General features: G+C 29.7%; 1 protein-coding gene across 2 annotated transcripts in view; it reads right to left on the reverse strand.

Annotated features, from left to right (window-relative positions):
• CAH1 (carbonic anhydrase 1) overlaps positions 1–16,178 on the reverse strand; it is an 85,646-nt gene that overhangs the window by 17,557 nt on the left and 51,911 nt on the right. The window contains exon 2 of one of the 2 annotated variants that reach the window (XM_085946453.1): positions 980–1,171. In XM_085946453.1, coding sequence (XP_085802579.1) covers positions 980–1,171 — 192 coding nt within the window. Of the gene's footprint in view, positions 1–979; positions 1,212–16,178 lie in introns of those variants that run through there. The other variant, XM_085946452.1, reaches the window with a different exon arrangement.

Here is a 16,178-nt window from a genome sequence, read left to right on the forward strand (position 1 = left end):
ATAAAATCGTAATTTGAACCATGTATTATAATGCTATATTTTTCATGTTATTGTAATTCCTATAATAAAAGAAAAGTGTATTTTCATGAAACCATAAAAAAATAAGCTTCGATATTATTTATATTAAATATAAACGGAACGTTCATTAATTTATATACCTCGGCAGGAAACGGTGACAAATTTATTTATTTATTATAAACGGCGCACGCAAATTTTTTATTTTATATTTTAAATATAATTGACAGTTTAATATTCTTTATTTACTTCCAGCAAAGGCGTTAACCAAAATCTTCTTGTTGTTCTGCAAACCGGGTGGACAACCCTTGAACTATTTAGCTTTCCTCTTCGAAACAGGAAGTAATATGAGGAAGCCAAGACAGGACTGTATGATGTTAGGCATAGCTGCTGAAACCCACAATATCGGATGGCAGCTTATGCTTTTGTCGGCATGGCGGTATCCCAAACGAGCAACACACTTGATAATATAAGCTTTCTTAAACTTTCTCATACCGGAATCCATCGCAGGCATCAAAAAGTTTACTTATAGAGTTTTTGATTGTAGCGCTGTCGTCTGATGCCATAAGGATTTTTAGCAATATTCTACGCTCCAACATGTATAGCTTCTGATAATCACATGCAGTTAATGTCCACATCTCTAAACCGTAGCAAAATTCTGGTTTCAATTCAATATTGTATATCATATCTGTCATACTGACGTAAACAAATCTATGAACCTTCTACGTAAATACATACTACGTACGTCAAATTAGAGAGTATTATTTTCCATTCGTATTAATATTAAATACATGTGTACCTATCAGAGACCCGTGATCCTACACATATGGCGTGAACTAGTTAGATATTAAATTATTTGTAATAAAACACCCATTATTTTGTCATTGGTCGTATAATTAAATCTATGATAGTTTGAATATGAATTTGCTTAATTTTTAGCAACAAAACATTAAAAGATGTTTACCTGATCCTCGGCCATTCTCCTCCACCTTCCAGCAGTATCCTGGGTTCACCAATGATCTGGTATGGGCCAACGAATACTTCCACGAGAGTGGTGGAAGGCTGGCCGTTGGCATGGTGCTGGATGTTGAGATGTCCACTGGACTCTGCCTTTCTCCGCGAGCTTCTGGGAACTTGTCCACCCATGTTGAAGGACCTGTGGACAATAAAGAAAAAAATTCAAATTCATTCGTCATATTATTTAAGTGAGCTATAACATAACGTAAAAAAGACATTGTCAAATACTCGTGTGGATATGTACAGACGTACATAATATTGTCTATTAAATCATTTATCGTAGGTATGCTAATTTGCTACTCAAATTCAATGTAGAAGTATTTATTACATAATTTCTCTAAAGCATAGAATAAATAGCACACCATGTCGTGTTTCAACCACTTATTCGAGTAATAAGAACTACCTACTCAAAAATAATCAATACTTAATAATCCAATAACAATTGCATTTTCGGCATCATGAAATCAATGAATTGTTACTGATTATCTATTCTACACATAACATTGTTTCCACTTAAACTAACTTCTCGGAATGTAATAAGTACTAATATGTTATGTATATCTTGACTACGAACGAACATTTTTAAATTCCGCTCGTCTACGTAGCCACATTGTTTCATTTGTACAACAATAGCTGCAACAAATGATTATTTTTAAATATTAATAACTTTGTGGTCGATTAATCAATTCTAATTAAATGAATGGCGTTTTTTTTATAATCAGATACTTACCGCAAACTTCAATAAAAATATCACAGTAATATACCTATAAGTATTATTGTCATCCAGATAAATCTAAATTTTATCATTTTGTATACTAGACTGACAATAAGTGATGAGTGATGACTAATACTGATGACTGTGTGATGAATTGATGATATTAAATACACATGATCAATCATGTGTATTTAATTAGCTACTAAATTTAAATAAATCATAAGAAATCGAACTTTGGTGTTTTCAACAGTATCTTAAAATGTATTTAACTCGAGTTGACCATGGGCCTCAGTGTACGCTTTTCCCACTGTACGAGTATCATTCGTCAAAATATTTCAATGAAAAACAGTATTGGTACGTATTTAATATTGCACATTAACTATTATAAATAAATAGTACGTACGTACTGAAATGTTTCAAGTTTCAAATATAATATGTGTTTAGAAATACTATTCCTATATTGTAAATATAATAATTAAATTATACTGCATTATGTGCACAAACTTTTCTTGTTCAATACAAAACTAAGAATATTAAGTGAATGTATATTATATTTCGTAAATTTTCAGTACTTATTTGCGGTAGGTATTTATTTAACATATGAAAATATTCAAAATCTTAGATGACCTATTAAATTATTTAGTTTCACCAGATGTGTGTATCATAGTGAAAATCAGTAAGTGTTTCCATCTGATTAAATTCTTGTGAAATTCAGTTTTCGCAGCCGAATATTCACATTGGAATGTCAGTTTATCTCATTTACTTGGTTGCAATAATGTGCCTTATTTATTTTATATTAAGTATACTGTTTTTCTATGTACTAGAGATTTTTTTATAATATTTTTAATGGGCAAAGTTAATATCGGTATGTGGAATAGATTAAATCCTTTGTGAGAATCATAATTATTAAATGTATAGTATAGATCCTGTTTTTTGTTGATTTTTTTACACTTTAATATAATTCTCTGCAAATGTGGCAGAGTAAAAAAATTGATGGTCTTTTTTACAAATGACGAGTGATTGAAATAATATTGACTTTGCGTGCTATTGAATAATTTTCAACTTTATGAGTATTACAGAGGAAATGGCAAATTAATAGGGTAACCAGGATAATGATTATGCGCTTTTTAGAAACGGATGAAAGGAATTTATAAAAAATATAAGTACTGATAAGAAATAATCGATTAAAATACGTTTATATCAGTGTGATAATCAATATATTACACTACATATCAGAATGACTTGACAAAAGTATACAATTTGGAAATTCCCAATGACCTTAATATAGGTATTAAATTATGATAAACATACTTTCAAAAAATGAATGTTATGCAAAATTAAAAAAAAAATAAAGCTTGGTCTTCCCATTCCAGGAAAAAAATACCATCAAAAAACAAACACCAATCACGTCACGTTTTTAATTATTTAATGAAAAGCATCACGATTACAACTTTATCTTATAAGTCTGCAATGCAAAAAATGAAGGCAATTGATTCAAACAATATAATAATATTATTTTGCTTACAAATAAAATAACTACATCCACCTAGAATTATAAAATATTAAGTACAAATTAATTTATATATTTTAAAATACACAATTAAAATTGTGAATTACCTACACTTAATTTGAATTAAAATTGCGTGTTGATAATAAATAATTTTGAATATTTCATAATGCTCCAAATTCAGACATTAACAAAGGTATTTATTAACTAATAGTAAGTAACAAATAATTTTATTTTTTTTTAAATTATAAAAACACCGTCTTCTGTAATCATAATCTTCATATATTTCCGGAGTGCCAACAATTTTCATAAAAATATCAAATGACAGTGGAAAAACAGCGTGTCCAGTCGTTTTAATTTAAAAAAAAGCAACATACAAACAAAATATAAAATAAAGAAGCTGTTTTGTTTCTAATGATGTTTTTAATGATTTAAATTATTTTTGCCGCATCAATCAATAATTAGTGTGACCGTAGAGATTTTATTAAAACCTGAATTCTGGCTCTTTGCCAAACCACTTTAATAATTAGCGATTATAGTAAGGAATAGATTTAGCCATTAAATTTCAAATCTTCAGATGTCCATTAATTTATAATAAATAAAGTGTGCTAACCAGAAACATTATTTGCCAAAATCATTTTAATAAAAATTAAAAATGTTAATTTTATTTAAATAATATAGGATTTTTTCATATATCATATTTTTTGTAGGTCTCACCATATATGAGTAAACTTGAATATAAACTATTTTTGATCATGGAATATTATATTAAATTGAAGGAAATATTTTAGACTAATGGTGATTATTTCAGTACATGAAACCAGTCCAAATCCTTATTAAATTATGTGAAGTAACTACTATAATATAATATATAATATTATTATGGCTTATTTATTTAACTATTCTATGTAATAATTTTCGACAATGCCTGACAATTATTGAAATAGCACGAGAATATCAATTATGATGATAAATTTGATATATCATTATATAAGTATTATGTAAAATAAATTCATTTATTACACATGAAAATGACAGATAATAATTTACGAGTTGTAATAATTTGACATTAATAAGCTTATTATTTAAAATGATAATAAATTTATCAAGACATGAATTAAATTTTACTGATAAAATTATAATAGGTATGGATTATTAGATACATGCCATACTAAAACACAAGTCTCATCATTTTTAAGGTAGAATCTTCTTGAAATATTTTAATAAAAAAAATGCTAATCTACTTACAAAACATGCTTCAGTGTGTATTAGTGTGATTTCACTAATACTTCAGTGTGATTATACATATATACCTACATTTCTTAATTATACCGTTGCAGATTTCACATAGATACAAGAGGTGCTAAGAAAACGGTTTAATTTGTTTCAGTATACCTGTCATTTAGATACTTTAAAAATATAAATCTTAATTAGCATAGAGAGTAACGTAGATACAAAAATAATAGACAAGCGTTTCAGTCACAAAGAACTTAACTAACGTCACGAAAACACTAAAATTAATAATGAACTCTTCTATTCTTAAAAAAAATAATTTACTGCAAACTAAATTAATAGTGTGCAAGACTAAATATTTTATCTTCCAGATGAAAAATCATCGCGGTATAATAAATAATTATTGTCAACGTAGCTGGACGGAAGAACATAAGATAAATATAATTAATTAATATGTTTAGGAAAATATGTCACTTTTAATTTTCGACGCTAAGCACGAAAATAATGATAACTGTAATAATATTATTTATTGCTTGCTAAAAAGGACTTCACAACGGAGTGGTAGGTATCTATATTAATATTTACAGAATATTATTACAAATTAAGGTAGTAAAAAAAGTAATTCCGAGTTCTGGGAGTTATATTATTATGTTTATATTTTGCTTGCTGAAATAGTTTTTTCTTAATGTGTTTAATACAGGTAAATATGGCACGTATTTTCCAATCACGAGGTAAAATGTTCTGAGAAAACTAATAATTCCGATGTGAATTATAGACAACGTTGGAAAGAAACATGTATGCTGTTGTTTAGTTTAAGGAAATCTGTATAATTAATTATATATGTAATATTATTAACTTGATACAATGTAATTGTCTATGAGTATCTATATTTATGAAAAATAAATTTAAAAATACCTGCACGCTTAATTATTGCATTTTATAATCTACTAAGAGAATAAATTATTAAATACTGTATCCAGCGGGCAGCATTCTTCAATTAAAGTATAAATTCCTCTAAACATATTTTGAAAAAAAAAAATCATAATAACATAATCTCTGTCGTACTATTTTTCCTCAAAATGATCAATCTAATATTATGAAGAGCCGACCCGTGACTACTTAGCACCCTGGGCGCCTCCCATCTTCTTATTACGTTCATTATACAAATAAGGGAGTGACGATATTTTCCTCTTGTGAAAAGTGTAACCTCTACGAGCTAGATTTTAATTAGATAGGTATGTAAAAGTAGTAAGGAATTTTTAGCGTTGGAATAATGAAGTGAAAATGTTTTTCTGTATTCTGCCCGGATGTATTGGAATGTAAATAAATAAATAAGTCCTATTTATTCTGGAAAAAACTTATATGTACTTATACTTATTCTTAAAATTGGCACCTTCTAAATCTCGGCGCTTGGAGTGGTCTACACCTACAGGCTGGTCCTGCTATTTTTTTTTTTTAACCGTGTCCGATATTAATTAGATCATACATTATTAAAATAATATTGTTTATACGACAAATGGATGTTAGCCACTTGCTCAACCTAATAGATCCATACTCTGTCTCAAACACAAATTGACAATCAACATGTGTATTCGCCAGACCCAGAAATCTAACCTGGGACCCACGACACTATAAACCGACGCTTAAGCTGCTCGGCCACCGTGGGTGTCCCGTTAAAAGGTGTTGAAATATACAATGATTACGCTAATAACGAACAGCACCTAACACTATAGTTTGCGCAATTCAGTAGACTTCACTCATTAAATCAGTGATATCATTACTCTTATCATATCAACAATAATAAAATAAAGACGAGACTAGTTGATGAATTATCATGTTACACGGCGAGCGTCGCACCTCACGCACGATTTATCTCCCTATCTCTGCCAGAAGCGGCTTGATGAAGCCTGGACCCCAGTTCATCGAGCAAATAACACGAGAGGAAGTGCCAATTAGCGGGGAACCTTGCATGATGATGAGGTGGACCCGGTCACATAGCTCCGTAAATATTCCCCTTAAACCACATTATACTACATTGATCTGGGTCACATGACGCTTTCACGTGACTTCGGTACGAATTCTGCGTCACAGACTTACTTACCAGCGGTCACATGATTCTTTGTTTCGCGACGTTTTCGAGCAGTGGCGTTTGTCGACATGGTGGAAATTGGTTAATGTTATATTAACGTTAATATCGTACATCATTTAATTTTTTCCAAAACCTTCTAGCTTATAAATGGATAGATCGAAGCATAATTAAATGATTGGTGAAATTAATAGCGAATGCATGTCTATTCCTAACGATAATGCTGTAAAAATAAAATTAACAGCGAATGCACGTCTATTCCTTATGACTATGTTATAAAAATAAAATTGATATCGAATGCACGTATATTTTACGAATGTATATTTTAAGAATGCACGAAAATTTACTGTGCGCAATATACTACACGATCACAAGTTCAATTTTATATATATATAGAAAATAAGTTAGATGAATAAAAATTTCCTATTGCGTGAAAAAAAAAATACTTTTCAACATTTATGTATTTTCATAACATAAAAACGTTAATAAACATTTTTTATTTCAAATTATGTGTGTATAGTAGCATTAACTATAACGTGATAGTATTAACTTGGTTTAATTATTTAAAAATTGTATGTAATGTAATGTAATTTTTACAATAGTTTAAGAAATGAAATGAAATACATTTTGAACTACATAATTAATTGTGTGAAAGGTTAAATAACTATCGACTTTAAAAAAATGTTTTATAAACGTTAACTAATCAACAAAACATTGCGTATCAATTTTTCTCTCACCTACACGACAGAGACACATAATAATAAAATAAATAGGTATTATTATAATTTACATTTTTTATAGGAGTTAGTAAGTTTTTTTCTTCTGTTTATTAGATTTAACGATATGTCCGCCGTTAGCAAACATATGCGTGGTTATAAAATATATTGACAAAAATGTGAGTTCGATAGACGTTGCCATTTTAAATTTTATTGTATCAATCTAAAATGTTATTTTGAGAGTTGGTTGTTTGGCTGGTGGGTAAAGGTAGTGTCCGGTCAAGGACGGAGGCTTCGAATCGAGTCTCAACACTGCTTGACGCGCGTCAGAGCGAAACAGCAGGGATATTCAAATAATTGCTAATATGTATTTTATAAAGAAAAATATTTGGATAACCTGAGAAAATCTCAGAAAAATATTGTTTATTTCAAAAATTCTACAAAAAAACACAGACCAAGTGAGATTTGGACGCGTCTTTCGTTTGCCGGGCGAATGTTTTAACAATCGAATAAAGTAGGGCCGTTGTAGATGTTTCCTTATAACTACGCACATATACGTGGTTTCAAATGCCATAAATAAATGCTTACCTTTATATGTTTTGGAAGGTTTACGTATTATCAAAGAATAACACAACATTTCTTAAAATATTGTGTAAGTATATTCTTCCTTGAATACGATGGATAGTACGAAAGATAAGGCAAAACACGTATTGTAGTACAATAAAAATGTCATTTCATGAAAACAACATGTTACCTAATTGTTAGTTTTCATTTTACGACAAAATATTAATGAAAGGTAGTTTCACATAGTAAGTTATTAAAAAAATCAATTCAATTTTATGCAATATCCTACAATAGATAATGGAGTGTGGATATTAGCAATAATTGTCGTCAAATAACTTTGTCCTTTCAATTTTAGGTCGGATTAACCATGTCGATGGGTTTATAGTACCTAGTGGGAATAGTAAATGACATGGAGTTTTTTTAGCACTTTTTCATGTATGTATGTACAGTACGAATTACGTACTAATATAATGATTGAATCTTCATCAAAAAATCAAAAAAAAATATTCTGAAATTTGCAATGGTTCTCAATAAAATTTCACACCGTTCAGAAAAATAACAACACGTATTTAATAACTCCAAAATATTTGCCAGATTTATAAAAAATACTAATGTAAAAATTTCTCCACTGATTTCAACGTTTAATGATATTATATTTTCTGAGGAAAAGAAAAATAATTGAGCTTCTCTGTGAATAGATATTTTTTTTATAATATTGTTGTCAATAAACCATTTCAAAAAAACAGGACTCAAAAACAAGTTTTATATTGTTCAATAAATTATTAGCAATTGTACAAAAAAAATATTAGTATTTATTCCGTACATAAATAAATAAACAAGACATAAATATTTTCTTCGCTAAAAAAATTACAAAATAATTACGAATATGTACCTATGCATCTAATTTATATTTTTTCCTTATATCTACATGTACGAAATTTCCTCATTTAGCGTGAAGGAAATTTCTGTGCAAATAATCGATCTATCAATTATCATTATTGATATTATTTGAAAAAGATTCGTCATATGGCATTAAATATAAAAGTTTCTTATTAAGAAAATAATTTCCAAACATGATTGATGGCTGAAGGACGTGTATGTACGTCAAATCATTTTTTTAAATTAATAGTTAAAGAAAATTAAATGTTAATTATATAATTAAATCTATTTTGTGGTATTAAAAAAGGACTGAATTTAATGTTTTATTAACACTAATCTCACTAAACTCTAATTATAATAGTCTGAACCCAAACTGGTAGTAAATACAATAATTACAGTTAATAAATTCAAATAAATATAAATAACGATGTCATCTTGAAAAATCTCCATCGTATCTAGGAATTTTTAATAATTTACTAGGATTCTAACAAAAGTGTTCTTCTCAAGAGGTCTATACTTGGTAAATCCATTATAAATAATGGCGAGAATCTAATTAATTTATCAATAAATTGGCATTTAGTTTAGAATGTAGTTGAATGCACAGAACACATTAATAAATATAATTCCGATAGGCTATGCCCCAATACACTACATTTTGACGCAGGGTTTTGAATGTTTGTGTCATACGAAAATGAACCACACATTATAGACGTGCAATAGTGTGTTGCAACCTTCAAATACACCAATGTTGAATGAGCGTCCGTGAATACACTGAGAGCAATGATAAAAACAAAGGACATTGTTATTACGTATGTTTGACACGTGTTTAAGTTTATCCCATATTCTCCCACACTTGAGATCGGTTGCCTGTTACTCCACACCAGTTCCAGTTCAGTTCCCATTATTTCTGAGTTCTCTGATTTAATTATTGTATTGCAACAGGGATAATATTAATAAGTCATATGAAATTATATGGCTTATTATATTAGTCCATAACTATATTTGTCACACCATTATCAAGACTACCTACCGTTTTCTTTTCATATATTTTTGATAAAATGTTGCAACCAAAATAGCTATCGACTTAAAAACTAATCGGTAGGGTTTAATAATAATTTCATATTATCTTCGTTGTAAATTCTAATGTGTTATTGAGAGTAAACATTTTTTTAAAGTTTAATGTAATTGAATGTCGAATTATCGCGCTTCGAAAATTAAGTCTTTACAACAACAAAACGATAGTTAATTTAGCACGCGAATTGAAAAAAATATGAAGGAAGTGTTTATATCACTCTAATTGCTTTGAAAGAATAACTGGAAAATATTACGAATCAGTGGCGTGTCTAATCGAAGGTAAACATAATATTATATTATTGAAGGCATAGGTATATGTATGTAATTATTATCTAATTATATTCATATTAATAATAATATTATTACTACACAATATTATTTTTCGTTTAATAAATAGTTAATACAAAAATATCAGAGATAGGCTTCTTCGGATGGAATTTCATATTTATATTGTGTAAACATTTTGTATGCATTATGAGTTATGACAGTCGATTAACTTCATCGACAAATATTTTTAATACAGAATTAATTATAGTGTAATGTATAATACATCAACAAACAAAAACAATCAGTAATAAGCAGAAAGATAAAAAATAGTCTGAGACACTAGAAAAATGTAATGCCGTGTCCACATTGGCAACAAGTTGCTGGCAACCTCATTAAATTTTACGATTAAATAATTTCTTAAGAAATTATGATAATTATCGAACGTTTGACAGTCAGTAACAGAAACTTAAATTTAATGATGGTAGATTAAGTTCCACATGAAGAAAACTGTAACGTGAAAGAAAATGTGATGATTGCGAATCCACTTGTCAATATGGACGAAATGGGAGTATTGTGATGATTAATAATTCAGATGTAAAATTTTATTTTATGTTTATTTTAATGTGTTTTTTTTTCACTCTATTAACAATGCTTTTTATGTAAATGAGGTGCGGGGTCGTCGGTAAGTGAGGTCCTTCGCTATTATAAAAGTAGGTCATGACTCAAAAAATGTTGTAACCCCATGGTATAATATATCAAGTTTATATGCAAATAACTGAGCCTAGAACATTGGTGATATATCGCGGTTTTTTAATGATCGAATATTATTAGATGTTTTAACAAAAGACAACATAAATATATTGCATTAATATATAGGTACATAATATAGCTGTCAGTTTCGCCTTCAAACCCTTCTGACTTCCAATTTAACAGTTAACGCGCGCACCTGACCTCTCGGAGATAGATTATCGACAAGGATATCGGCTCGTGTACTGGCGAACATGTGAGGAAGTTGATTCATCTAACCTACAAAGTAACCGGAAGGTCAAAATGTAAACCACCTCCAGTAACCTTCAGACCGGAGTATAAGTGTAAACCTCGACGCAAAAGCACAAGAGTACGGTCACCGCGAACTATATGAAGGAATCTCCAGAGATTAACGACTTATTACGAGAATTACATTAGCTACAACTTACAATATTATTCTATTTTGTAGACACTGGTCCTTTGGTGGTTTTAGGTGGAGACTTCTTTACAAAAACCTTGTCTACGCGATAAACCGCTAATGAATGTTAAAAATACAGCGATATGTTCGCGTGATTTACACTGTGAGTGGTTATACCTACATTCTAATTGACTTTTTACATTTTATAAGGTTTAGGTATTTTCTAAAGAAGTGACTCTCTCGCCTGCTTCATATAAAACCACCAATAAGTTTAATGAACACATGGTTTAAAGTATGTAGTTTTAGTAGATGAAGTAATGATTTTTTTGAAGAAAGCACAGGACCGAACTGAATCTAGACAATTGGTTGGGGCCTATATACAGCTACAGTGTACGTCCATAAGAAGAGGAAAGAGAAGTATTTTTACATATCTTCTTCTTTGACCATGTCCACCCCTTAGATGTTGCATATGGACACAATATACCGGAATCCGGGTAGCTTGAAGAACAGGAAAGCCAGAAACAAATTGAGGCATCCGCTGCACATGGCCGAGCCAGGTCGAAAGTCGCTTCTTCACTTCAACTTGACGAGAGGTTGCTTAGTCCGCTCTTCTATCTCCTCGTTACGCCTAACGTTACGTACATATTCAATTTGTATATATAATAATTGTAAAATCCCATTGTTAAATAAATAAAAATACGTCTATGCTTATGCAAAATAGAGTTAAAATATCTAAAATCGTTCTGGACCAAAAACACTTAAAGTAGGTACGTAAATGAGTATTTTGAAATACCTACATACATCTAGGTACTACATAGGTACTATTACTTTCATAGTATTTTAAAGTTTAATTGTAGTATCTAAGTAAGTCAGTAAGTAAAGTAAGTTGTTTTCGCTAACAATAAATTACCTCCTGTTGCTTCACTAATAAATTCATTTCAGTTGTAGTAGGTAGAAAATGATTTCAATCCAAAAAGGATATATTTTTTAAACTCGTTAATATTTAACTATCGCTACAAAATGGTAGGTATTGTTCACATAACGATATGTTAATTGGTTATCTACATTATTAAAGTAAAAAATACATTTTGAATAATTTTCATCATGCATAGGTGATATATTATTCATATAAGAAGTACATACCTATCTAATTATCACTATTTTCAAAGAATTCTTGTGAGAATTCATTATTTGACCTATCAATTATTATAACTAAATATGTGTACAAATTTCTTTATGACACTTGTAATAAAATTAGGATAAAAGGAAATTTCCAAGGAAGAACTATTATCATATTGTTGTAAACATGAGTTTCACGAAGACTGTATTTGAACTTGGAAAAATATTACATAAACTAGACTGGTACTATTATTACAAAATATATCATAATCAATACTTCGTTTATTGTATCGTAGTGATTAAATATTAACTGCAGTATGCTCATGACCGAGAGCTTAAAAATTATATAACTTACTAAAGCTATTCAACCTTATAGGTTTTCAACTACTATTACCTTGCATCTTCAAGGAAACCTTAGAAGTGTGTGCATTTTATTATATCAATAGACAATAGTAATACAATATGAACTCCTAGTGGGCCTCAATTTATTGTTTTTTTCGACTTAACTTCAAAGCTCTAATTGAATGTTATTTATTTTGCATATTTTTCCAGCAGTAATTTTTAACACATTCGCCAAATTAAATGTCAATGTGAGCACAAAAACATGTGTGAAATAACTAACGCCTCGCTATATTTCAGTGTAATGTCAAAATTATGAATATGTCCCGAAGGCCATTTTCAACTCATTAAAAACGTGACATATTATAGACTGCTTATAATTTAATCCTTCTAAAAATACTGAAAAATACCTTGAAATTTTAATTGTAATATCCTTTGATTATTACCATAGGCGTAATATATAAAAATCACTGATTTTTAGGATAATTTCTAGCAATAATTTTAGTCGTGATGGATAATACGATAATTCGATTATAAATGAATGCATTGTAAATATATTCATCGTTTCTCCATACAAGTTGATGAAACAATGGTTTCAACGCAAGGGATTCCATGAATAATAATTGCCAACCATTTGTTACCTTTCTTTGAATAATGAAAACCAGTTACAAAAACAAACCGCTATCGTATTACATACAGTCCTTGGTAGGGAATCCAATCCCGAGCCAAAATTCTGATCCCGGGATTTCGGGATTACAATTTAACAATCCCGGGATCTCGGGATTGGTCCCGGGATTGGAATTTTTTCCATTGTTAATACATAATTTTTATATTTACAAATAACATTGATAAAATCGGTCAAAAATAAATCTAGTATAATTTATACTATTTAAGACATTTATTGTTAATATTGTATACGTTCAATCTTGGAAATACACAAGTTTAACGGAGTTAATAATATTGTAATATAAATAATAATGTGAATTTAATAGGAGATTGCTGTTTCTGATAGTAAAGACATAATGAATGGATTATCGACATATAAAATAGTAAAGCAAATAATCATGGCGTACTTATGGCCTTTCCGCTTCATAAATCTAATTAGTCAGCCAAAAATGAAACTGCCGTAAAACGTATGATATCATGGTGGAATTACTTTGTTAAAAATGCGAAGCATTGTTTTTTTCCAATCTTTCCATTTTTAATAATTTATGTGAAAAAATAAAATGAATCGGCAACCTACACATGGGTATAAATCAAACTTCATTCAAACTCAGTTTATTTCTAATGTAGTTATTATTAAAAATATTATTATTAATTTTATTAAAAGTATTTTTTCTGTTATATTTTCGCTTTTATTTTATTTTCCATAAAAAAATTTTAAAAAAATCAATCCCGAAATCCCGGGATTATGTTTATCAATCCCGGGATTCATAGGTATCGAAAATAGCTCGGGATCCCGGGATTGGAATCCCTAGTCCTTGGACATGATCATTGTGGTATAGTAGTAACATCTAAAAACGAATGAATGTCACACTTACTAGTAAAGTTGTGATACTTTATGAGGCTACTCTTAAATTGGTAATGATTGCCAAATGTCAATATTCACATGCGAGTGAGATAACTGAAGGAATTGATGTACAATTAGTAGAAATGTTAAAAGAGTCCAATGCTCTAATTACACGAACAGACTCGCAGATTCAACAATATTACTTACGCGTGAGCAATCATCAACCCTGAGTAAGAATAATTACACGCAACGATTCAGGCACCAATTCGATCGTAGTGACGCTTGATTTTATTCGATTATAACGTACATTATGAGTTATGAGTGTTATGACGGTAGTGTTAAAAATTATAAGTTACTTCAAATAATGTCACCGCAAACTATTAGAAATCGTATGTTAGACAAAAAGTAATAAATTGGTTCGTATTATTGTTTTATTAGTCCAATGAATAAAGTCAGGCGACTATCATTATAAAAGCAACATTAGCAGGACGCGGATTGAGATGCGTGCGGTCGGACACGGGACTTTGCGCCTTTAAAGCTAATCTGTCAACGCAATTAACGAGTTGAATCGGGTTAAAATGAAAATGTTTATATTTCACTTACGACTCGACGAAATGATTGATCGGCTATAAGCTTTACGTGTAATTTGGGTAGTAGGAATTCATTGTAATGCTAAAACCACGGAATATATTATTAATGAATGCAAAGCTAATCACCGCAGACCAAGATTTTTAATTTTTAACTAAATGTTGTTAATGACTTAATGACAGTCAGACCTCAGAATCTCCTCAATGTCCTTAAATACTACATAATATATTTAATGCGAGTTTCGGTTACGTGACAAACGTTAATGCATCAGTATTATTCCACCATGCAATGCACCGTCTTACTACTACCATATACAAAAGATAAAACACTTACTACCCATTATTTCTGACTTCCCTGTCTAAAAGTTCCAGTTGCCGGATCTTGGTAGATAATTGAAATTCAGGAACAACAGATACATCATAAAAACAATCTCAGTTGCAATCACTCCTTTGGATTTCTATTGTGAAAAAGCTAATCCACGTTTGTTGTATATGTGAGTCGAATTGTTGTGAATTAACTTCAGTTAAGAGTGCATATTAAAAATGATACATTGTTGTTATTCTTTGCTGGTGAAGTATTTTTCAAACAAACGTAAATTGTTTTCACGACACGTACATTATCATACTATCATTGTTTCTTCTTTGGTACATCGTTGGATACTACAAGCTGAATAAATCAAATTGTGACAAATTAATTATTCTTTATTAAGTATCCACAGATGGTAGTAGGCACGGCATATAATATTAGTATTGAACGTCTTTCATGAAACAAAATGTAAATTATACATTATAGAACGAGGAGGATGGGCTACCTATATTGTCATATATTTAATTTGTATACAAATTCTTTAAAATAACACAAGAACATTTAATTAAACGAAATGTGTTCTTTGAATTTTTGTTTATTTTAGTAGATCCATTGGTGTATTACAATAATACATATTTCACTGTAAAAACAATCTGTACGGAAAACAAAACACGCTTCTAACTGAAATAATAACATTGTGGAGAGATGAATGAATTAAAAAAAAATGTATTTATGATAATAGACAGCATTATAAACAATTCTTTTGAGAAAATCGCAATAAAATTAAAATTAAAAAAATATATTAAATAATTTTGCAGTGGTTTTAATATATTATTCTTATCGTACTATCCCCATCAGGGCGATCTTCGCTCTATCATCTGCTAGCCGGAACAGTTTGACGGAGCTGCACTCGTACTTAATCGACGAAATGCGACATCGTCATCTGCTACCCTTATCGCTGATCTTTCCTATGATGGCAAGTCAAGGAATAGTGTACTTTTGTCCTCTCATAACATGGTCGAAGTAGGTACTACAGGTTTCTGATTTTGATTCTACGCAGAGCTTTTCAGTACTTTTC

The sequence above is a fragment of the Rhyacophila brunnea genome, unplaced genomic scaffold, assembly GCF_057557595.1.
Source record: "Rhyacophila brunnea isolate RB1 unplaced genomic scaffold, BYU_Rbru_1.0 scaffold_2, whole genome shotgun sequence".
In the NCBI taxonomy this organism is placed as follows: domain Eukaryota; kingdom Metazoa; phylum Arthropoda; class Insecta; order Trichoptera; family Rhyacophilidae; genus Rhyacophila; species Rhyacophila brunnea.